This window comes from Misgurnus anguillicaudatus, chromosome 13, assembly GCF_027580225.2.
Source record: "Misgurnus anguillicaudatus chromosome 13, ASM2758022v2, whole genome shotgun sequence".
In the NCBI taxonomy this organism is placed as follows: domain Eukaryota; kingdom Metazoa; phylum Chordata; class Actinopteri; order Cypriniformes; family Cobitidae; genus Misgurnus; species Misgurnus anguillicaudatus.
Window position 1 is genome coordinate 25,163,079 of NC_073349.2, and position 24,422 is coordinate 25,187,500.

Sequence of the window (24,422 nt, forward strand, 5' to 3'; positions counted from 1 at the left end):
AGATAGAAACAAATTGCCTTCTAAGTCTGCGTATAGACAGGTAGACATAGAAAGTTATAGATAGACAGATATAGGTCGACATAGGCAGGTCGACATACGCAGGTCGATATTGGCAGGTCCACATTGGCAGGTAGACGTAGACAGGTATAGATAGACAGATATAGATAAACATAGGCAGGCCGACATAGGCAGGCGACATAGGCAAGTAGACATAGATGGGTAGACATAGACGGGTAGACATAAATGGGTAGACATAAATGGGTAGACATAGACATATATAGACAGACAGACCAAAAGAAATAGACAGATATAGACAAGACAAATAGACACAAAATGTAGACATAGACAGGTCGACATAGGCAGGTCGACATTGGCAGGTCGACATAGTCAGGTAGATATTGGCAGGTAGACATAGACAGGTAGACATAGACAGTTGTAGATAGACAGATATAGATAAACATATGCATGTAGACATATAGACATAGACATATAGACATAGACAGACAGACATAGACAGACAGACATAGACAGACAGACATTGGCAGGTAGACATAGACAGGTAGACATAGACAGGTAGACATAGACAGTTATAGATAGACAGATATGGATAAACATAGGCAGGTCGACATAGGCAGGTAGACATAGACAGACATAGACAGATATAGACAGACAGACCGAAAGACATAGACAGATATAGACAAGACAGATACTGTAGACACAAATTGCCTTCTAAGTCTGCGTATAGACAGGTAGACATAAAAAGTTATAGATACACATATAGGTGGACATAGGCAGGTGCCCATAGGCAGGTGCCCATAGGCAGGTTGACATAGGCAGGTGCCCATAGGCAGGTCGACATAGGCAGGTCGACATTGGCAGGTAGACATAGACAGTTATAGATAGACAAATATAGATAGACAGATATAGATAAACATAGGCAGGTCAACATAAGCAGGTCGACATGTAGAAATAGACAGGTAGACATACACAGGTAAACATAGACAGGTAGACATAGACAGGTAGACATAGACAGGTAGACATAGACAGGTAGACATAGACTGGTAGACATAGACAGATAGACATAGACAGATAGACATAGACAGATAGACATAGACAGATAGACCCAAAGACATAGACAGATATAGACAAGACAGATAGACACAAATTAATAGACATAGATAAACAAAGATACATACAGATATACAGTGTTTAATGTTTTGAAAATGTCCTTGTCATGTATGTGATTTACCCAGCCAGACCACTTAGTAACCACTTTAAACCTTGCTGAATCATCAAATAGTGTACTCTAAACTAGTTTCTTAGTAGGATAACTATTGTGGCAAATGTCTGCTCAGTATTTACACACGTCAAGTCTGTTCCTAAGAAATAATTACTGTAAGTTTCATTCCTGTCTGAAAATTGTTGAGTAAGGGTTTTGTTAAACTTATGATTTATTGTCTTATTTGCCTCTCACTTGTCTCATATCTCATTTGGCTGCAGGTGGTGTTTAGAAATAGCACTCTGTTCTTGGACCTTCGTAGATCACCTGCTAAAACTCCCCACTGTTCTGCTGCTCTCTATACAACTGTTCAGTTATATACCGCATACAGTTCTTATTATGCTGACAGGAATTATCCGTATACAGTACTGCGTGTCACCCAACACTTGAATAATAAAACCGGTAGTTTCGCTCTAATTAGCATAGTCTCCTGTGTAAATACCTACTGTGTGTACTATGCATAAAAATATATGTGTGTATATGTATACTCATACACACTTATGTTCTTGTGTGATTTATGCTGTATGTGAGAGACGGAGAGAAGAAAAAATGAGTGAACAAACTTGAATCTAGGTCGTGTAACAATATGCCGAGCTAGTTTGTGAATGCCCATAGGAGACGAGTGTGTCGCAGGCGTTTCATCTCTTTTGTGTGTGTGTGTTTTATGTCAGTGCATTGTGATAGATGCGTGTGATCATGAGTTTCTGCTGTGTATCAGGTCTACTGTATCTGTTCATGTGTATGTGCTTCAAGTTGCTGACACCGCATACTTCTCATGTGCGCGCACACGAGCTGTGCGTTTGTGAATTATTTGATTCTGCCGTAAGTGCGTTTTTATGCAGTAACGATTTTTGGTATGTGCGTGTTGCCATGTTGAGTGTTTAAAAGGCCCGTGGTCTTTGTGGTGTGGGTATAGACTTTAGTCAGAGTACATGCCATATTAAAGGATTAGTCCATTTTCTTAAAAAAATCCAGATAATTTACCCACCATCATGTCATCCAAAATGTTGATGCCTTTCTTTGTTCAGTTGAGAAGAAATTATGTTTTTTAAGGAAAACATTCCAGGATTTTTCTCATTTTAATGGACTTTAATGGACCCCAACACTTAACTGTTCGAATGCAGTTGAAAATTGCAGTTTCAAAGGACTTTAAATGATCCCAAATGAGGCATAAGGGTCTTATCTGGCGAAACGATTGTCATTTTTGGCAAGAAAAATAAAAAAATATGCACTTTTAAACCACAACTTCTCGTCTTTCTCCGTTCGTGTGCGCACCAGTGCGACTTTATGTAATACATCATCACGTCAAGAGGTCACGGATGACGTATGCGAAACTCCGCCCCAGTGTTTAAAAGTGTGGAGAAAGAGGACCTTTCCGACGTTGTTGAATGTCGAATAATACTATTTAATGTCTTTGTGTTAGTTTATTGTTTAAAACGGTCTGCAAATGTGCGTTTCATATATGTAACACGTGACCTTTCTGCGTCATTACGCAATTATGTGAGGTCTCGGTGGCGCGTCACACGAACGGAGGAAGACGAGTAGTTGTGGTTTGAAAGTGCATATTTTGTATTTTTCTTGCCAAGATTGACAGTCGTTTCGCTGGATGGGACCCTTGTGCCTCGTTTGGGATCGTTTGGAGTCCTTTGAAGCTGCAATTTTAAACTGCATTCAAACTGCATTCAAACTGCATTCAAAAAAGTGTTGGGGTCCATTAAAGTCCATTAAAATGAGAAAAATCTTGGAATGTTTTCCTCTAAAAACATAATTTCTTTTCGACTGAACAAAGAAAGACATCAACATTTTGGAAGACATGGTGGTGAGTAAATTATCTGGATTTTTTTTAAGAAAATGGACTAATCCTTTAAGTCTTTTACTCATAATTAGTTTTTGCAGGGTATGTCTTGAAGCATAAGTTATACGGAAGTTTGTGACACCTCCTAAAGGATATAGCTGCAGCCTGAAGATCTCCAAATGGGGACATGAACAAAATAATTGGGCGGGAGCTCCAAAAGGAGGCGTGGCTTCTACATTAACAAATATGCTAGGTTGCGGACGACTCTTAATTCTTAATCTACTTTCTTTTCTTTGTCTTTTCTGCCTGAAGTTACTGAGAAACCACCAAATGTGACTTCACATATATAGATAAATGTGAAAGGAATCTATCCATTACGTTAACATTATTTAGCATTGTAGGTGTTTCCTGAGATGGCTCTTTGTAGTGTCGTATGCTTGTTTACGGCCTTCTGGCACTTCCGGAGTCCACGAGATTCCATTTGGCATCGGTCAGCGGCGCAGAATGTCCATGTTGATAATGTTTGTGTGGAAAATCTGTGCGGCTGAGTGGAATGCTATAAACGGATAAGCGTCTTTGAAATGCGCTCGTTTCCGCCGAGGGTCTGCTTGGAAGGTTAAGTGTTTCTATGTGCATTGACATTTACTTCAGAAGTGCGACTTAATTGGCAACACGCGCTCGCCCACCTACGCGCAGACGGACGCACGTAAACATTTAATCTCGAATCGGTTTATGACCTTAACAGATTGAATTAACTCACTGTGATTTTTTAGATGAACACGCGTGTCCTAGCATGACTTAGAGGTATAGGAATGAAAAACGTATAAGCATAATTAATTTTTAAGACCTGTACAAATATTTATTTTCTAAAGGGTAAAATTCAAGACCAGCCGGATGGGAATTTTCCAAGAAGTAAATGGAATGTATTGTTGTTTTTTCTCTACTCCCAATTCACTTTCAAGTAAAGTGCTTTTTACCCTTTTATGAACCCTAAACGCTAATCGATTCTGCTTTGTCCTGTTTTTATGAGTTGAATTTGATTTGAATAGCCAATGAACACACCCAATTCAGTTTGATGTTATTGGTTTTAAAACTAAGAATAAGTACCAATTTTTCAGATTCATTTATACTGTACACATCCTACCTAATAATGTTTACAGTTTCCTTCAGTTTAATGTACCATCAGGCCGATCTCTTCCACCAAGATGGCTTCACTGGGATTATTTTGACCCGGTTCACCCTCTGCAGATTGTATCTCGCAACTCTCTCCAGCGCTGGCGGCTAGCTCATCCCCGTGGTGCCTGTCCCCAAGTAATGTTCGTTTTGTGTGTGCTCAGGTATGTCAGATTGTCTTGCCGGGGTGAGATTCGGAGAATGCCACTCTCTTTCTTTGCTTTGAAGTGTCAAGTGCACTCACATCGTTATGAAGGGAGTATTTGTTTGGCTTTGTCAGTATTATTGGCTCAATCCATTGTTGCGGCTGGCATTTCGTTGACGTGCGCTGAGAGGAGCTATTGAAGATTACAGAGCCGTGTTAAAGAGCAGCGTTTGCTGCCTACCGTGTGACTTATGCCGTCACCCTTAAAGGTGAAATAGAGTTTGGCCAAATATTTTGCGAGCGCTTCTAAGCGCCAGGCTCCCCCTGACTGCACTGTTGTTAGTATCCCAAAACGGGCTTTGACATGCTCTGTTTGCAGCGCTGACCCATATTTCAGAGAGTTTTTTTTTTGTTAGATTTTTCGGTGTGTGTGCAATCGTGGGGGTGTTCACCCATAAATGAGCATCTGTTCGTGACACATTCACTGCTCTGTGTAAGAGAGACTGGATTGTCTTTGAATGTGATGAATCGCTTACAAAATAAAAGTTTGTTTTTGCATAATATATGTGTGTGTGCATTGTTTGTAATTATTTTGTATTTATAAATACACACACATGCATGTATGTATAATTACATTTACGTGTGTTTTGTGTGTGCGTGTGTGTGTGTGTGTGTGTGTGTGTGTGTGTGTGTGTGTGTGTGTGTGTGTGTGTGTGTGTGTGTGTGTGTGTGTGTGTGTGTGTGTGTGTGCGCGTGTGTGTGTGTGTGTGTGTGTGTGTGTATATCTGTATGTCTGTCTGTATGTATGCATGTATGTATGTATGTATGTATGTATGTATGTATGTATGTATGTATGTGTATTCATATACTTACACATAATGCACACAAAATATATTTGTATGATACTTTTTATAATACTATGCATATATGTATATGCATATATGTATGTATATGCGTGTATACGTTTTGATATTTTTTATATTTATATATAGACGGTCTCATCGGAGGCTCGTGCGGTGACGCAATGCGCGTCTGGTCAGAACTTTACTTCCGGTTTCAGTTTTTTAATGGTCTGACTAGTTGCTAAACTGAACTATTGAACAAATACCATGTAGAAAACGGTGTTTGCTGGTTATATAAATAAACTAAAATTTAAAATAATTTGTTGTTTTTTATTCTTAGCGGACTTTACCGGAAGTTACGTGAGGACCACGAAAGCTGCTTGTTTTTGTTGTTATATATATAGAGCGAGAGAGCGAGAGAGAGAGCGAGAGAAAGACATATAGATATATAGATATAGACAGGCAGACAGACAGACAGACAGGCAGACAGACAGGCAGACAGACAGACAGACAGACGGACGGACGGACGGACGGACGGACGGACGGACGGACGGACGGACGGACAGACAGACAGACAGACAGATTTAGATAAATAAAAATTTTCTTACATTTATACATGTATGTATGTATTCATATACTTTCACTCAATGCACACACACATATCTTACACAAACGTTTATTTTGTATGCGATTAATCGTGATTAATCTTTTGACAGCCCTACTTTAAATACAGACATGCTGAGAAACTGTGATGCATTTTCTATCCAAAGGGACTCACAGGTGCATCACACGGTATAATCCCTGGAATGGGATTGAACCCATGACCTTTTGCGCGGCTAATTCCAGTCTACCAGTTGAGCTACATGAAGACAAGTTGAATCAAATCTAATTTAAGATGAAATTCGGAGAGCCAGTCATGTACCATCATCTGCAATGAACCCTGAGAACACCCCGCAACATCACTTTTCATCCTTAATAATGCAATTGATGAAGCTGTGGTGGCATTTGGGCTCACAAATGAGCTGTTTTGGAAGCCCCCATTTAGTATTCTCAGATGATGTATAGGCGGGCGCAATCTGTAGTTAAAGCAATAATCGCTGTGGGCTGCTCTAATGACTATTGGTTTTGCAGCGCTATGCTAAGCTTCATAGGCTCCCATTTATTCTGTATTTTCGTCCGCAGTTCATTCTTGTCAGCGGTTCGAGTGTATGAGAAGTGGCCCGGCGGTTTCGGCGCGAGGCTTGTGACAAATGGAGATGACTTAGGAGTTGCTTTCATACTCACTGCAGGGCAAACTCTCATTTTTTCCGGCTAGTTTTAACCGAGCAGTCTGTCTTGCTTGACTGCCGGTGTGTGTCTGTTGTGTCAAGAGGACCTGAAGGAGAGAGGTCTGAGAGAGAAAGATAGTGCGGGCGGAAGGCGGAACGGCGGCAGCTAGGAAAATAGAAATGAAATTCTTCGCAATGCTCCGAGGAGCCTCCGAACCCGGGGCCAAATCAGATATTGCAGGGGAAGTGGAAGGAACCGGTGGGCTAGCGAGTCAGAATGGGCCCGAGCTGCTATCTATCGCGCGCACTGTCATAATGAAAACGTTTATGACTGGGGTTGTGAAAACAGGAGCTTTAGGGCAACCGTCTAGAGACCTCTTTGATTGGCCCGTCTACTCCCTTCACCAGCGAGCGTTTGCGTTCTGAGCCAGCCTGCTTCTTAATACCCACGAGGTACGCTTGTTTTCCCCGCAAAGCCCATCTGGGCCGATGAGTATATTTTGTCTGTGCCGCACAACAAAGTTCTCCCTCGACGAAAGTGTTATGTCTCTCCGTGGCTTTTAGATTTTGACCTGCAGCCTCTAATACACAAGTTTTGTTTTTGCATCTACTGATCCACCCGGAAGAGGATTAGCATAGCGGGACAGTTGAGCTGCTTTTAATTAGCCTCAGTCTCTGTGTAAAAACATCTGGTGGGGAAAATGATTTGGTTATTAAGAAGGGTATGATGATTTTGAACAAAAGGTCATAGCACGGATGATATTGACTTACTCACAGGAAGTCTTGTTTATAGGAGTCGAGGCCTGTTGGGTGGTGGTACCCATGAGATATACCAATACCAGTAAGATTTGACAATATTCCCACTTTGTAAATGAATTGCCTCTGATGAATTCTTTTTTATCCCCGGTGGGAACAAAATTCATCCCACCATGATGAATGGTCATCAAACGGCCATAAAAATGGCCTAAAATGAAGATAATTGAAGTAAAAGCGCTGCCACACAATAGTGCAAACAACAGTAAAATTAGGAATTGGGTATTACTGTGAGCACTTTTCCTCCGGTGACAATAGGTGACAGCGCCTCTAGGTTATGTCATCATCCTTTTTGAATCCATGCCAGGATTTTCCAAATGTCGCCAAGCACCAATAGTCTATTTCAGCTCGAAAACAGCCAAATAATAAATGAAAAGGGTTCCAAGCACCATAACATTGTATTTTTTAGGACCGTCACAAAACAAATCAAAGAAATATTACCATTCAGGTTGAGACAGCAGTAACTATCGTCATTAGAACCGAGGGGAACTCCCAGGATGACACAGGAGAGCAAAAAAAGAGTTTGTCATTAAACTTTGACTATTTTTTTAGTCCGACATCTTGTCTAAGTAGGCATATATAGCCTATTTTATTAAATATTGTGATGATTAACACGTTTTTTTTGCATGTCTGGCACAAAGCATAAAGAAGGAATGAATTTTGCATCTGGCGCTGCCACTTTTAGCATAGCTTAGCACAATCCATTGAATCTGATTAGACCATTAGCATCGCGCAAAAAAATAACGGAAGAGTTTCGATATTTTTTTTATTTAAACCTTGACCCTTCTGTAGTTACATCTTGTACTAAGACCGTAGTGATATCTACTGGGGCGTAGTGATATTATGCACTACCCGAAAATAGTCCCCTGCCATTGAAAGTTACTAAGGGGACTATTTTCGGCTGCTGCGTAAAATCATTGCGCCTCCTGCAGCCATGTTACACCAGCAAAGTCCTTGGTTATTATGCCAGAATCAGAGTATAGTTCCTAGTCATATCTGCCTAGAAAATCGCAACTTTTAATTTTTTGTCGGTCTTAGTACACAATGTAACTACAGAAGAGTCAAGTTTTAAATAGGAATAATATCAAAACTATTTGGTTATTTTTTTATGCGCAATGCTAATGGTCTAATCGGATACAATGGATTGTTCTAAGCTATGGTATCGCCAGACCCGGAGATCAACTGAATGTATTTCAAATCGGTAAAAATCAAATGTTTAGCTTTAGGGAAGCTGGAAAATTAGTATATTTACAAAAAAAGTGGAATGTCCCTTTAACCTCCTTGTGAAAGCCTTTATACACAATGTGGTACCCTTACTTTGCCATATGCATCTTATTTCCCAATTCTGTATCCAAGAGAGCTTATTTTTACTTGATGCTGTCTTCGTTGCGTAAGCCGATTCTGCTCATCCCCGGGGTGTTCCCCAGGTTCCTTACAGGCTTGGCTTGGTTCTTCTCTGGGGACCGGCTGGGACGGACAGTGGCAGGAGCGTTTCGGCCCAGCGTGGGCCTTCCATCTCATTAATTAGCCAGTGATTGTGCTCAATCGCATGCAGATCTTTACTTCAAGGGCTGCATATCAAAGGCAGGAATCTGGCGGCTGGTTTATTATTCACAGGGAGACCTAGTTATGTCAAGAGCATGCAAGTGGAGCTTGTAGCAACAGCGGGGGTGAGTGGCATAGGAGATGCTTTACCCATGGAGAGCCTGAAAGATTAAAAAGGGTGGAGGTTGAGACGTGCCTACCGCTCTCCGGGGAACGAGCGTCGACTCCCTCTCTTGCTTTATTATTTCCCCCCTTCTATCGCTCCATGTCTTTCTCCTTATCAGTTAGTCACTGAGATACGATGCCACGCGCTACCACACAGAAAACGAACAGATGCGACATTGATCCGAGACGTCTCCAGCTGGATCGTGGCGCTGGTTTATTCAAGCCCTTCGAGCGTGCAAAGACCAGCCCCGTTACTGTTTCTCTGTCTTGTTAATGACGGAGCACACCAGGGAGCAGGCATCAGGACCCGGGGTGCTGCGCGGTACAGTGCCATCATCACGCCCGCTGGGACTTTCTGTCCACGCCCGCTTTTGGCCGACTTCCTATTGTGAGAGCAGCAGCACGGCAGAGAAAGATGATTAATTTCACAGAGTAATCTGTCACGCTGATCAGGCCCAATGAGTTTTTGTGTACCAGGTTCTCCGGCAAGACGCAGACTTGTGAAGTCAGCAGGTGCCATGGGAAGCGTTGGATGCCCTCCAGAAAAGGGTCAAAGAGACTGGAGATGCTCACACTGAGCGAGTCTGACCCTCAAGGCCTTCGATAAGTACAAAAAACACTGTTTGTAGAGAAAATTAGGATTTGGATACCCTGACCGTGACAGGATCTTGTACCGCACTGCACTTTGTCCTGGATTTTTGAAGCGAGATATAACGACGTTTTGTTCTCTCATTTCAAAGCTTTTAATTGCATCAGAACGGCCAAATGAATATGAACCTGTTGGGAATTTTTTGTCTGGAGGTCAAGCTCTATTGACGCCATCAGCAGGAGGAGATAAAGAAAGCCCACGCAATGTGGAAATCCCAGCATGCCATGTCTTGCATTTCAGCTCGGCTCGCATTATTGATCATACTCCGGCGCGTTGATGTCAAGACGCGAAACGTCCGATAGCGACCTCATGGTCCGCACATTATCCGTGGCTGAGAGGGCACTAATGAAATTGGTTTCGGGCTCATCTGGAAAGTGCCCTCCTGTTTGATTTAATTAGCCAAATGTCTCCTCTCCCCATCCAGGCCGGAGTAAAATGATTTTCAAACGTCGAGAGTTGACTCCGGCATACGAGCGCAAGGGTTTCGTGACATAGCTCCTGTCATTACGAAATCATCGTATTGAATTTCAAAGTTTTGTATGCAAAGTTTTACACATAACCTCACAGCTCTTTAATGTACTGTAGTTTATCAATGCTCTCACTATTGACCCTGATGATGTCATAAGGTCACACGCAAATTCAGATGTGCTTTACAAAGACGTCTGCAAGATTGAAAAGGCCAGGCCTGTTTCAATTTGCTCTCGAGTCAACAGAGGTGACCCTTCAATGAACCCTGGTCCACCTTAATTATTGTTCATCCATAGAGCCGGCATTAAGAAAGACTGCAGGGCTCTCCTTCTTAATTTATAGGTTCCCATTTCAGGTTATTACCCAACGCGTTCATTATACACAACCTGCAGTGAGGACAGCCGCCGCAGGAGGCGAGAGACGGTCCTGTCGGTCCTGGCATGACTTATCATAAGGGAACCATAAACATATGAAGATAATGTGAGGTGCAATCATGGATCACATTCATCTGACAAGACTGTATGAGCCTAATGTTTGTTTTTGTATGAATGATTTAGTTTATGGAGCATGCACGTTTTTCAAGATTAAAATGCTTTCTTTTTTCCCAGCTTAATGCGTTTAGGTAATAAAGTACTGTAAGCTATTTGTAGGTTTGACTTTCCAGAAAGTGTAAAGTGTTGATGTGTCAGCGTCTAGCACGTCAGAAATCATCTTCTTAATGAATGACTTTGTCTTGTTTTCGAGTAAATGCATTTTTAAATCCTAAGAAATGAGATACGTTCAGAAGCAACACTAAAGATATTTCGACATGTTGTTAGAGATATAACTAAAATAAAGTGTATTTTTTCTTACTGCACTGGCAGATATTTAATTCTTTTAACGGGAGTAGAAAACAAACTTAAAAATCTGTCATTGCAGTAAAACAAAATGTACTGATGTTAAAGAAATAAACACTGTATTAGAAAATTAGACTTATTTTCAAAGTAAAAGTAGTTTTTATTAAAGGAATAGTTCATCCCAAAATAGAAATTATCTCATATCAAGCCATCTTAGGTGTGTATGACTTTCTACTTTCAGCCAAACACAATTCGAGTTATATTAAAGGGGCCATGGCATGAAAATCTGACTATTTACATGTTTAGGTGCTATAATTGGGTCTCATGTGCTTCTATGAACCTAGAAAATGTGAAAAAGATCAACCCAGTAACTTCGTTTTGGTAAACCATTCTCTACAAGCACGTGAGAAAATAGGTTGTTGAAATTTGGCTCTCCTTATGATGTCATAAGGAGCTCTTATTATAATAATACTACTCCTTAATCTGCACTATCCAATCACACCACTGCCATTTAGTGCAGAGAAAAATAATTCACAGCACAATTGAGTTTCAATTGCAACAAACCGCTCATTTGCATTTAAAAGGACACACCCAAAATGGCACATTTTTGCACACACCTACAAAGTGGCAATTTTTACATGCTATAATAAATTATCTGTGGGGTATTTTGAGCTAAAACTTCACATATGTGCTCTGGGGAGACCAAAAATTTATTTGAGATCTTAAAAAAGTCTTGTGCCATGGCCCCTTTAAATAATATCTTGGCTCTTTTTAGCATTATAATGGCATTGAATAGTGCCCCATTACAGGAAACGCATCCATCAATAACTAATCAATACAGTTATTAAATGTCTTCTTAGTTGAAGTGATTGGTTTTTGTAAGCAAACTTTTTTTCAATTTATACACCTTTACCCTTTACGGCTGTTCGCATGTTTACAAAAGAGTTGAGGTTAAGGCGAAAGGTTGACCTCTGACCCAACTTCACATAAACCCATCGCTTCACCTCAGAGTTCATTTAATAACTGTATATATTAGTTTTTGATAGATGGATGTGCTTTCTGGAGCTTTAGAAATGGGGCACTATCCAAAGCCATTATAAAACTAAAAAAGACAAGGATATTAATTAATGTAACTTAAACCGTGTATGGCTGTAAGAAGAAAATCAAATACACACAAGATGACTTAATTTTAGGGAGAAGTATTCCTTTAAACAAATAGTAGACAACTAGATTGCCTATTTCGAAACGTTTGGGTCTGAAGTACCTGTTTGGTTGAGCAATGGCAGACGTAGTTTTAAAGGGACAGTCCACTTTTTTTGAAAATATGCTAATTTTCCAGCTCCCTTAGAGGTAAAAATTTATTTTTACCGTTTATGAATCCATTCAGCCGATCTTCTGCGCTGGCGCTACCACTTTTAACATAGCTTAGCATAATCCATTGAATCTGATTAGACCATTGCATCGCGCTCAAAAATAACCAAAGAGTTTCGATATTTTCCTATTTAAAACCGATGATATTACACAGCAGCCGAAAATAGTCTCCTTAGTATCTTTCAATACCAGGGGACTATTTTCAGGCATTAGGGTAATATCATTGCGCCTCCTGCAGCCATGTTACGGCAGCAAAGTCCTTGATTATTACGCCAGAATCAGTGTATAGTTCCAAGCCATATCTGCCTAGAAAATCACAACTTTTAATTTTCTGTCTGTCATAGTACACGATGTAACTACAGAAGAGTCAAGTTTTAAATAGGAAAAATATCGAAACACTTTTGTTATTTTTAGCGCAATGCTAATGGTCTAATCAGATTCAATGGATTATGCTAAGCTATGCTAAAAGTGCTAGCGCCAGACCCAGAGATCAGCTGAATAGATTCCAAAACGGTAAGAATTAAATGTTTATCTCCAGGGGTGCTGAAAAATGAGCATATTTTCAAAAAAGTGGAGTGTCCCTATAAGCTGAAGGAACTGTAGGACTGTTTGGCAAACATATGAGCTGTAGTGTTGTTATTTGCCCATACAGGAAGTGATTCAGCAGTACTAACTTGGTATCTACCGCAGGGACAGCAGCATTACCATCATGTTATTTAAGTGTGTTGGGATTCAGCACCAGTCTGTCGGGAGAACTGGATTTGTTTTTGTTTTTTCACCTTTTAACCGCATCTCTCTTGATGCTTTCATGAGACGATGTAGATTCTGTGGCTTCTCATGGTCTTTCCTGTTCAGAGAACGACCGAGAATCTGCTGTGTGAAAAGTCATTGGACGATTATGTCTAACCGCGCAAGGTTTTGCTAACCCTTAAAGATCAGTTGTTTCATTCTGTAGGGAAGCTGTGTAAGATAACCCATGTCCTGTTGTCTCTGTTGCTCAGATAGTCGGGCATTGCATCAACGGTTGTGGGTTCGCTTCTTAGGAACACACATAATTGTGTAGCTTGTATGCAGTTAAAGCGTCTTCCATATGCATAAATGTACCCAAGTTTGCATTATGTTAATAGTTAAAAGTCTGCTTTGCGACGTTACCGCTGTATGCAGTTGGACTTTAAAGCACATCATAGCAGTGGCCAGTATGTTTACATTATTAGTATTCCTGTTTCATGCAGGTACACTATCTCCCCATCACACATTTTCTACTAAGCTGCACAGATGCAGGAAAAGATGGGTTCCTCTCTCTCTGCCCACTGCAGGAACTTCAGCGTTAGCTGGCAGTGTTTCCATAAAGAGTGTCCTTGAGCTGTTATCTGCCACTACTTCATAATGAGCCGTGTCCTGTGGGAGTAATGCTTAATAAAGTGATGGAGAGGAAGACAGACAACAGACTCAAAATCCCAAACTGCCATGCAATCTTATCATCCTCCATCATCCACCGAGGCCGGCTGCACCAGGATACAACTTAGCGTAATGTAGTTGTGAGCTGGTACTGAGGACATGCACGCTAAATATTTACGATAAGTATTTTGGCGTTGCACCATTAAGCGTAATTGAAAGGTAACTTTACTTTTTAATTATGTTAAAGGTCCACTGTGTAGATGTTTACCAGCATGTAGCAATGAGATTGTGAATTGCAACCAACCTCTAGGAATGCACCGAAAGGAAAATTCTGTGCCGAAGCTGAATAAAATGAAACACTCTGCTGAAGGCCTAATACGAAACATATTTTATTATTTTTCTAATTATTTTGCCATTTTCAGGATTGCACAAGTTACATTTTCAGAATGTCCTTTTTACAATATTTATTTCACATTATTTAACAATGAACAGTTCTTTAACATTCCAGCAGACATTATAGAGCACTTTTACTTCTGCTCACCTCATGCATTTTCTCTGATCAGATAGCCGAGCTGTCCATACATTGGGCCACATAAATGAGTCCTGGCTAAACGGATATTAATCTCATCTTCTATCCTTGCACAAAATGCAAATACACTATTCATTACTCCGCCTTAATCTTTGGTGTCCCCTGAGTATGAAGTTTTAGCTCAAAACACTATATAGATAATTTATTATATCATGTTAAAATTGCATCTTTGTAGGTGTGAGCAAAAATGTGCCGTTTTTGGGCGTGTCCTTTTAAATGCAAATGAGCTGATCTCTGCACTAAATGTCAGTGCTGTGATTGGATAGTGCAGATTAAGGGGCGGTATTATCCCCTTCTGACATCACAAGGGGAGCCAAATTTCAATGAGCTATTTTTCACATGCTTGAAAAGAGTGGTTTACCAAAACGAAGTTACTGGGTTGATCTTTTTCACATTTTCTAGGTTGATAAAAGCACTGGGGACCCAATTATAGCACTTAAACATGAAAAAAGTCACATTTTAATGATATGCCCCCTTTAAGAAACTTGCAAAGATGCTTATATGCTATGCAACAATGCATGTATGCTTATATACGCTTATTTTAAATATTAAATGTAACTTGTAGTGCTGTATGTTTTTGCGTCTTTTTCTGACACTTTTATATGCTTTCACCAACATGTTTGCTGCATTAATGAAACGTGCGCACCTCTCACTCAGCCCTGGTTGCTATTTTGATGGCAAAGCATTTTTTTTTTGCTATTTGTCGGCCAAATAATAATTCGGTGCATCGCTCCGAGAATGTGCATCCCTTTCGAAGTGCATAGTGAAGCTACGGTAGCGACCACAGGTTAAACATGTCATCGTCTGAGACAACATATAGTGACAAAACTCGTTCTATAGAGAAGTTTGCCATTTAGGGAGTCATGACGAGCGAAATGGCGACTTCAATGTAAGGGGACGGTGTATAAAAACGTCTCATTCTAAGGTTCATGGTTCCCACAGGTCCTTGAAATCCTTGAAAGTTTGTGAATCTGTGGGGGAAAATTCAAGGCCCTGGGAAGTTTTTGAAAATCTACATATATAGATACAGGTCATTGAAAGGGCTTGAATCTATTTTATGCAAGAAGTTTTCTGGAAAAACTTTTTAAGAACACGTGCTAAATTGTTCGCTTTAAATGCTTATATCTTCTGTATGCGAATGTTGATTCATACTAAAATGCTTTTTGCATAGTTGTGTTTGACGCATGAAAACGTCTCGGGTTATGTATGTAACTTTTGTTCCCTGAGAAGGGAACGAGACGGTGCGTCTCCCTTGCCATTATTCCTGCGTCCTTGTAACGCCGTCTTTGGCAATATTTCAGATAGTGATATACTTCCTGGCTCCCGTGTCACCCTGTCTTTGTTGTTAAGCTTTACCATTGCTTAAATTTGATATACACATTCATATGCACCCCGGGAGGCGTCCCCAGAATGTCACCGCAGTGACGCAGTGCGAGTTCCCTTGAAAGGGAACTGTAACAATGTATCTTAAAAGGTAACACGATGTAACCTTGCGCTCATTTGAAATGTGTCCCCACATTTAGTCCTTGAATTTGAGGGTATTGGACCTGGAAAGTCCTTGAAAGGTCATTGCATTTGAAGTTAACTAAGGTGTGGGAAACCTGAAGGTTATAAAAACAATACAGTACATTATGTAAGGCCTTTATACAACACTGATAATATAGTTATGTATAATATATTGCATTTTTGTCAAGAGATCCTTTGAAAAGTTGCACATTGCACCTTTAACCTTAAATCCTTTATTGCCGCTTATTTATTTCAGTTTACAAGTAAAATTAGTAAGTAAGACCATATAAACAGCTGATGTGGGCCTACCTCGGGGGACAATATAACTCATGTGTCTTCTGTTTGTGTTTTCTTCTGTAAATGTGGCCCAGCTTTAGTTACAGAACTGCTGATTAAGTTTTCTGCCACTTCTATTTTCAGATGATCGTCGATGTAATTTTAGTTCTCTAGATAAGATTTGACCCAAATAGGCCAAGCTGTCTAGTCCCAGATGTGGGCGACTCAAAAGTTTCTGCAACTGTGATTTAAACCTTTATGACCAAGTTTCGTAAGTGGGTCGGCTAGTTCTGGTGGTTTACTCTGGTGAACTTCAGCACTTCGGGCTCTCTCTTCATTAGCGGTAGGGTGGTGTAGGAGGTCCAGGTAATGCGCTCCCATGGGGCTCGGAGAAGGGGACGATCATTAATCAGCAGGACGCGGCACCGGAACCCGAGCACATCATTAGGCCCTGAAACACAAAGGGATGCGGGGGTCATGCTCCCCTGACCCTACATCAATAAGACCAGGGGCTGCAGTTTTGGCTGATGCTATGTATGGAGGACGGAACTGGGAAAGAAAGTTGCGGTTATTTTTGACAGCCTACGTTTGGGTGTTGAGCCGCCTTAAGTGAAATTAATCATTGTGGATTTTCTACTAAATTAGACACGCCTCTCTCACCATAACCTTGCATGCAAAGTTTATTTCATGAACAAAACATCCGTATTGTATATTGTAAAAGTGACCGCTTTGATGATGGAGAACATGAAGCCTGACCGTGGCCCCAAAGGAAATCATTGTTTTCTGAAACTACCGAGTTTGTGGATGGTTGAGTGTCCAAATGGACCTGCCTCAGTTTCTATAAATCATAAGCAGTGTATTGTGTATCTGTTCCTATGAAAAACTACAATCTGTTATTCTGCGTGCCTCGCATAAGTCTTCCAGGCTTTACCAGACTATGGTGGCCAAACTGTGTTTTGGAGAGCAAGCTTAGTCAGGGTGAACTGGACTGCTTTAGGTGTTGTAATGTATCTTGACCAGTTTATGACCAATAAATGACCAGTTACAGAGCAGGTGGAAGGCAATATGAAAATACACAGAAAGCTGTTTAACTGATAAATCATGCAAATGTAAGCAGATGTTATTGTAGCTTGCATAAAGCATTGCATATTTGCTATTTTATAACACATCTGGCCTCGGTGCATAAAGGCTGGTGCCTTGTAGTAAATAGTTTCAATGCTATAATTAACCATGTACTTTCTGATTGTGTTTCAGATCTTGGTGAACTCCATTGCCCAGCCTGCACTGCTTTATGAGAACGTGGCGGTGAGCGAAGGGAACCCAATTTTAAGGGACATGCTCTTCAGCCCGGACCACCAATATATCTACACACTCACAGATAAAGAGGTAAGACTTCAGGGAGTATACTATTTCGGCTTTGATGGTGGATGTTTTGTTTGCCTGAATGTTCTGAGGGACCCTGCAGACAAGCAGTTTGCTTTGGTCATGCACCTGGATCCCCATAGACTAAAAAGAAAACACACAATAAGTTAAAGTCCAAAGAAACATGCTGTTTTTTAAAACACCTGGTACTTGAATTCCTGTTGAAAGTGTTTCGCACAGAACTTAAGGGATAGTTCTCCCAAAAATGAGCTCATACTCATCCTCAAGGGGTTACAAACCTGTATACATTTCAATAATGCTTTTATAGAGGTTAATAACAGCATTATGACTCATTATAAGTAACTAACAGCATGGCTATTTTAGATAACATCTTCATGATTTCCTAACATTTGCATTAGGAAAACTGTATCATATGCGTTCACTTTACTTAAAGCCATCAATAATGCATTCATAATAAGTAACTTATAACATGGTTATAACAATATAAATCAAATTAGTTATTTGAAATAGTACTAAATTGGCATGATTAATTAAGTCGTAACTATAATATACTGTAATGAAATTATAGCAATGCAGGTTTTTTTTAGCACATTGACCGGAATCAACAAAAGTAAGATTTATTTTAAACTAAATAACATTTGTACACAATTTTGGGGGTTCATATGGGGGTTTACCTCTAACAATACTTATACAACAAACTATCACGTAAATAGCTTGTTATCAAGCCAATCACACATTGTTAAGTCGATGTTCTATACAAACTGGAGATGTATAGTTAGTTGTTTTCATACAATATTTAAGTGTTGCACTATATTGGTGTAAACATGCTTACAACATGAGAATTTAGCGATTAGCCAACAGGCTTATATCTAAAACAGATATTATGTACACAATGCGTTATTCTCATCTTTAAAGGAACAGTATGTAAGACATTTATATCAATTAATCATAAAATGGCCTTGATATGTCACTAGACATTAAGAAATAATAATTAAAAAATTTCAAATACTTATATCACTCACAACAGTGGTCCGGCCAGGATATTGTCATTTAAAAAGTGGAGTTGCAGCCCTCAACTGATGTTTATGTTGTCATTTTGTACATTGGCCACTAGTTGTCTGATTGCAGTACCAGTTTTAGCCACAAGTTTTGTGATTGCAATACCAGTTTTGGCCACAATCCTACATACTGTTCCTTTAATTTGGTCATATGTTCCTTATAATTTTAACAATCTTTTTGGAGGTTCTTTGTCCTGTGGAAATTTGTAAAACGATGTATTTTCTGTGTTTTGATGGCTGAATACATAGCGTCCTGATACAAAATTGGTTTAAAGCACAGCCTCGGTTTGCAATCATCATGGCGGCGGACTGAATAAGGCGTATAAGGTTGATTTTACAGAAGTTTTCTGTATGTGTTTATAAATGCACTTCTACTTTATTGTATAGATCTTTACTGAGTACTGGTCACATAATTTGCATAGCAATGCAAATTTCTCTGGTTATCGACAACATACTTTCATTTAACCCAGAATGTTTACTTTAAACAGAAATAGCTTATTTTGTGTACAAGCAGTTAAAATGTTAGACGCGTATTTATTCTGATATACAGTACTATTCAAAAGTCTTATTCTGCGTTCACACCAAATGCGAATAGCGCGTCCAGTTTGCCGCTTGAACATTTTAAATGCATTCGCGTGTCTAGAGCGAAATAGACATGCGTAAAAAGCAAGTGTTTGAAGCGAAATTGACGTGCGTCCGAGACTAAATTCGCTTCTTGTGGGAGAGACGAGGAGTGACTGTGGGCTGACGCCACAGCAGCGAGCAGGCTCCTATTTGTTTAATGCGGCACAAATTGACGGCAAAGTTCAAATTTTTCAACTCTGGCATCAGGCGCAAATTCACGTCATTCGCTCATCAACTTGCGTCATTCGCGCGAACTGGACGTGAATGAGTTTGCGTCTAGTGCGCTGCGCTAAACACCTCCTTTGCGCAGCGAGACCTCCAGACGTGTGTAAACGCGTCTTTACATTGACTTAACATTGAAATCAATCGCACCAGATGCTCTATTCGCGTTTGGTGTGAACGCAGCATTATGCCACCACCAGCTTTGTTATTTCAGCAAATGATTTTATTTTTTGCCATCTTTATTAAGATGCAAACAGAAAATACACACAGAAATGCATACATAGAAACATTTCAGAATAAAATGCCACCTTCTGTCAAAAGTCTGTATTTAGCGTCTTTTGACAGCATCTGTATTTTTTTCGTCTGTATCTTTTGGCACTAAACACATTTTGAACTTATTTAAGGATACTTAAATTCATTAGATTATAATTAGGATTTAATTTAATTCAGGTTTAAGAGAGGTTCCTGCTATTGCTCAAATGTAAGCAAGGTCACACCAAATAACACTATTTTATTCTGTTCTTTAATATGGCATAAACATTTTCCGTATTTTCTATTCTAATAAAGACACTAAGAAATAATTATAAATATATCGCCACTATACAATAGAAAAAACAACAAATTTATTACAATGTTGGCACTGTTGCCTACGACTTTTGCACAGTACTGAAATATCCCAAATAAGTGATGAGAAATCTGTTGGTATGTCTTTCCACATCCTGCTTTTTATTCTGTGTGTGAAAGAGAAAAGAGGCGCAGAGCCTCTCCTGATTGCCTGCATGTGATATTCGACACTGTGTGTCAGCCCTCTTGCCATCTCTCCACACATACACACACACACACACACACACGCACACGCACACATGCATGCCGCCTCTGGTAATTCACCACTTATCAGAGAAAATTGAGGAAGGGCCTCTCTGATCTTTTCTGATGGAAAAGAAAGCGTCCAAACCCCATCCGCCCCCCACCCCTCTTTCACTCAGACCGGAGAATTTCTCGTCTTTTCCTCCTTCCATCTCGCTCCTTCCTTTGTTTTCCTCTCGCCTCTTTCATGTCGAGGGCTGATTGGAGTGCTTCCTGTCTTCCTCTCATTAAAGGGCATTTTCTTCATCACCGTAACCCCGCACCGGCCCTCGCCGCCTGCGATTAGAGCGCCCTGAACGGGCCTTAAACCGCGATTAAATCCCAACCCACGGCGTTTATTCTGCCTTTTAATGTCAGGGATTAAGAGAGAATAAATGTGACAGACTCGCTGCAAACATCTGAATAATTTAGCATGTTATTTTCAGATGTTTCTGCCGAGAGAAATTAAAGAGAGGGCTTTTAGAGAAGAGATACGGCTGGAAAGTAGACCTTCATGGATGTTCAGGTTTGACGGCACACAGAAACTTCTCGCTTTCTGACGGCAATATCACATTTAGGTATTCATGATAAAGCCAGCTGGATAGGAAGGTTTTCATAGCTATAATATATTAGTTTGTGTAAGAGCTCGCAATATATAGCAAAATAAATAAATAAAACTTCAGCCATAAGGGATCTAACCCTGTGTCATCCTCTAATTTACAAACCAAGCGCGACCTTTGCCCTTCAGTCGCACTCTGACACCAAGATTTAAGAACCACACTAGTGCTTTAATACACAATACTTCCCCTGTGAATAAATTCAACATAATGGTTCCCAAACCAACCTCACATACGCGCACTTGCTTACACATACAAATACATCTTAACCGCACCAGCCCTCTGATCCATCAGCGATTGGAGATAATTGATTTTAATGTATCCACGTCTTTGGAGAGATGATGTTCTGTAATTGGTATAGATGGGTTTTGTATGAGTGCTTCCAATACGCTCGGTGTGTAGATTGCGTGTTGAGAGGGCAGGTTTGATAACCTTTCAACACATTAACTTACCGGCGAGAAACGCGAGGGTAACGGTCTTTAAATGGAGCCGTTTCCTCCTCTGTGTGTTTATTCGCTCTGCTCTCGGACTATATTGATTTAAGCGAGGCTGTAAACGGCTTTGTTAGAGAGAGAAGATTTTATAGAGGAAAGAAATATTAAACTGTTACACAAATGAGAGCGAGAAAGTGCTTTTCTTACGTGTATGTTTCACTGGCGGTGGTCACACATAGAGGTAAACTCTTTCTTTCTCTCGCTTTCTCTTTCATATGGAAGATGAGTGCCATTGTAATGGAGATGAGATGTCATGTTGCTGTGGTCAGCTTGTGGGTGAAAATGTAATACCCTTAGGTTTGATTATTGCTTTGGAAGGAAGACGGACAGACAGATTTGGTTTCATCTAAATGTGATCCGTACAGATTCATTGTATTATCTAATGTTTTTCATTTTAAACAATTATAGTATCCTCAGAGAAAGCATAAAAAATGTAAACAACTATATATTTTACTTAAAAAAGTGTAAATACTTTACAATAAAGTTATTGTTATTAATGCATTAGCTAACATGAACTAACAATGAACAATACTTCTACAACATTTAATTGTTACTAATAGATTCATAAAGTCAAAAGTTGTATCTGTTAACATTAGTAATGCACAATAAACTAACATGAATTTTATTAACGTTAAAGGGGGCATTTCACAAGACTTTTTTAAGATTTCAAAAAATCTTTGGTGTCCCCAGAGTATGTATGTGACGTTTTAGATCAAAATATCATATCAATAATTTATTATATCATGTTAAAATTGTCACTTTGTAGGTGTGCTTGTTCTGAGTGTTCTTTAAAGGTGCAGTGCAGTAATTTGTAGAAGGATCTCTTGACAGAAATACCAAATAATATACAAAACTATATTATCAGGGGTGTATAAAGACCTTTTTATAATGAGGCGTTATGTTTTTATTACCTTAGAATGAGATGTTTTTATCTACATACACAGAGGGTCCCCTTACGTGGAACTCGGCGCATCTCCGTCAATTACATGCTTTTCCAGTGGCGGCTACCATAGCTTATGCGTTTCAAAACGAGGGGTGGGCAGTGTACTGAGCCGTTGTTTGCAATTCGCAACCTCACCACTGCATGCCGCTAAAAATTACACACTGCACCTTTAACATGCAAATGAGCTGATTGCTGCACTAAATGGCAGTGGCGTGGTTGGATAGTGCAGATTAAGGGCTGGTATTATCCCCTTCTGACATCACAAGGGTAGCCAAATTTCAATGACCTTTTGTTTCACATGCTTGTGGAGAATGGTTTCCTAAAACAGTTACTGGGTTGATCTTTTTCACATTTTCTAGGTTGATAAAAGCACTGGGGACCCAATTATAGCACTTAAACATGGAAAAAGTCAGATTTTCATGATATGTGCCCTTTAACAAAGATGAATAATTACTGAATAACTATATTGCTCACTGTTAAAGGCGGAGTGCACAATGTTTGAAAGCCAATGTTGATATTTGAAATCACCTAAACAATCACGCCCCTACCCCAATAGAATCTGAACCTTCTTTTAAAAGGCCCGCCCCACACATACGCAACCCCGGCAAGAAGGTCGGTTAGTAGACACGCTGATTGGCTACAAGTGTGTTTTGGTAGTCGGACCGTCTCCTTTTCCAAAGCGTTTTTCAAACATTGTGCACTCTGCCTTTAAGTCATGTTAACTATCAAATTTTAAATATAATTTAATCGTAAAGTTGCTAGGTTGTTGCCCTACTTTATTATTGATAAAACAGAAAAGGTCTCCTCTTTTGTTCAAGCTTTGTGATTCGAAGTATCATTCACGTCCGTTGCACAAGCAGTGCAGAATTTCTGCCCCAAGTTTAAAGTCCTTGTGAACCGAAAGTCGCGATCAACTTTACTTTCATGTAATGACGTATTTCCGTGTGAAACAATATCGTGGGAGGAAAATTGTGGACGTGGTTTGTGTTTCTCAATGTTACTTATTCACGATACAGCACAGCCTCTCGTACCTTATTGCTTACTTATACACCCCTAATAACCTAGTTTTGTACATTATTTTGCATTTCTGTCAAGCGATCCTTTTAAAAATTACACACTGCACCTTTAAGTATATGAGGGCATCAAGATAAAAAAAAATGACATGGATAAACACTGCAATATTTTGCATAAAAATATGAATAGTCAGTTTTGATTTTATTGGCACTTTAATATTTAGGGTTTAAAAACTTTGAGCGATTATAACCCAATTTTCAAAATCCAAGCGAAGCTCAATGGCTGAATTCCACGCCTAAATTATTCCCAGTTAAATATTCTCGTTTCAGAAATGCATCGCATTACCAGTCATTTTGTTTTTAAGTGCGTCCTCTAAAATCCAGTGGAAATGCATGCTGGTTAATTTGGTGCACCTGCAGTGCTTTATTGTGCCGGTGATGCTCGAGTGGGTTTGGACCTACAGAGCGAGGTGAATGAGATTCACAGCGCCTTCTCTCTCCATCTACACCAAACACCCAGAGGAGCGAGCAGAAAGAGAGAAGTGGAAATTAATTGGTTTGAAGCAATTTGTTCTGTCTTCTTTCCTTCATCTATCTTTTCTTTCTGTCCTCTCTTTTAAGTGCTCCTCCTCCGGTAGAGGAAGGAGTCAATGGGAGAGTTGGCCCAGGGGTCATTTTTTTCAAATAGCGGCTACTCCTCTCTCTCCATCTCTTTCATTCTCTCATGCTACCTCTGTCGCTGAGATATTGCCGTCTCTTTGAGAACCGACAGCAGTCGTAGGAGATAGATTGTGATTGGATCACTCTGGCTTCCTTGAAGCTGTCTTTCATTAATTTTTCCTTCCTCACATTCACTTTTTTTTCCTGTTTATCGTAATCGGAGGCATCTCGCCATCTCTCTTGTCAACAGCGCCGGCTAACAAGGCTGCGTCACCGACTTTAGTCTCAGTCGCGCCATTTTTATCAGGTTTTATAATGCTTGAGGGGGTGGACGAGCTGTATAAGAAAGCCCACAGCGTTCTCATAAAAGACAGAGGGATGTTATTGTTCCCTTATTTCGAATCCACCAACAGAAATTTTCGAGACGATCCATAAACACAATCA

The 24,422-nt window shown here is 40.0% G+C and overlaps 1 protein-coding gene across 4 annotated transcripts in view; it reads left to right on the forward strand.

The window, feature by feature from the left end:
• Positions 1-24,422, forward strand: part of plxna1a (plexin A1a) — a 274,556-nt gene that overhangs the window by 126,775 nt on the left and 123,359 nt on the right. For all 4 annotated transcript variants that reach the window (XM_055187468.2, XM_055187471.2, XM_055187470.2 and 1 more), the window contains exon 4: positions 17,373-17,504. In XM_055187468.2, coding sequence (XP_055043443.1) covers positions 17,373-17,504 — 132 coding nt within the window. The remainder of the gene's footprint in view (positions 1-17,372; positions 17,505-24,422) is intronic.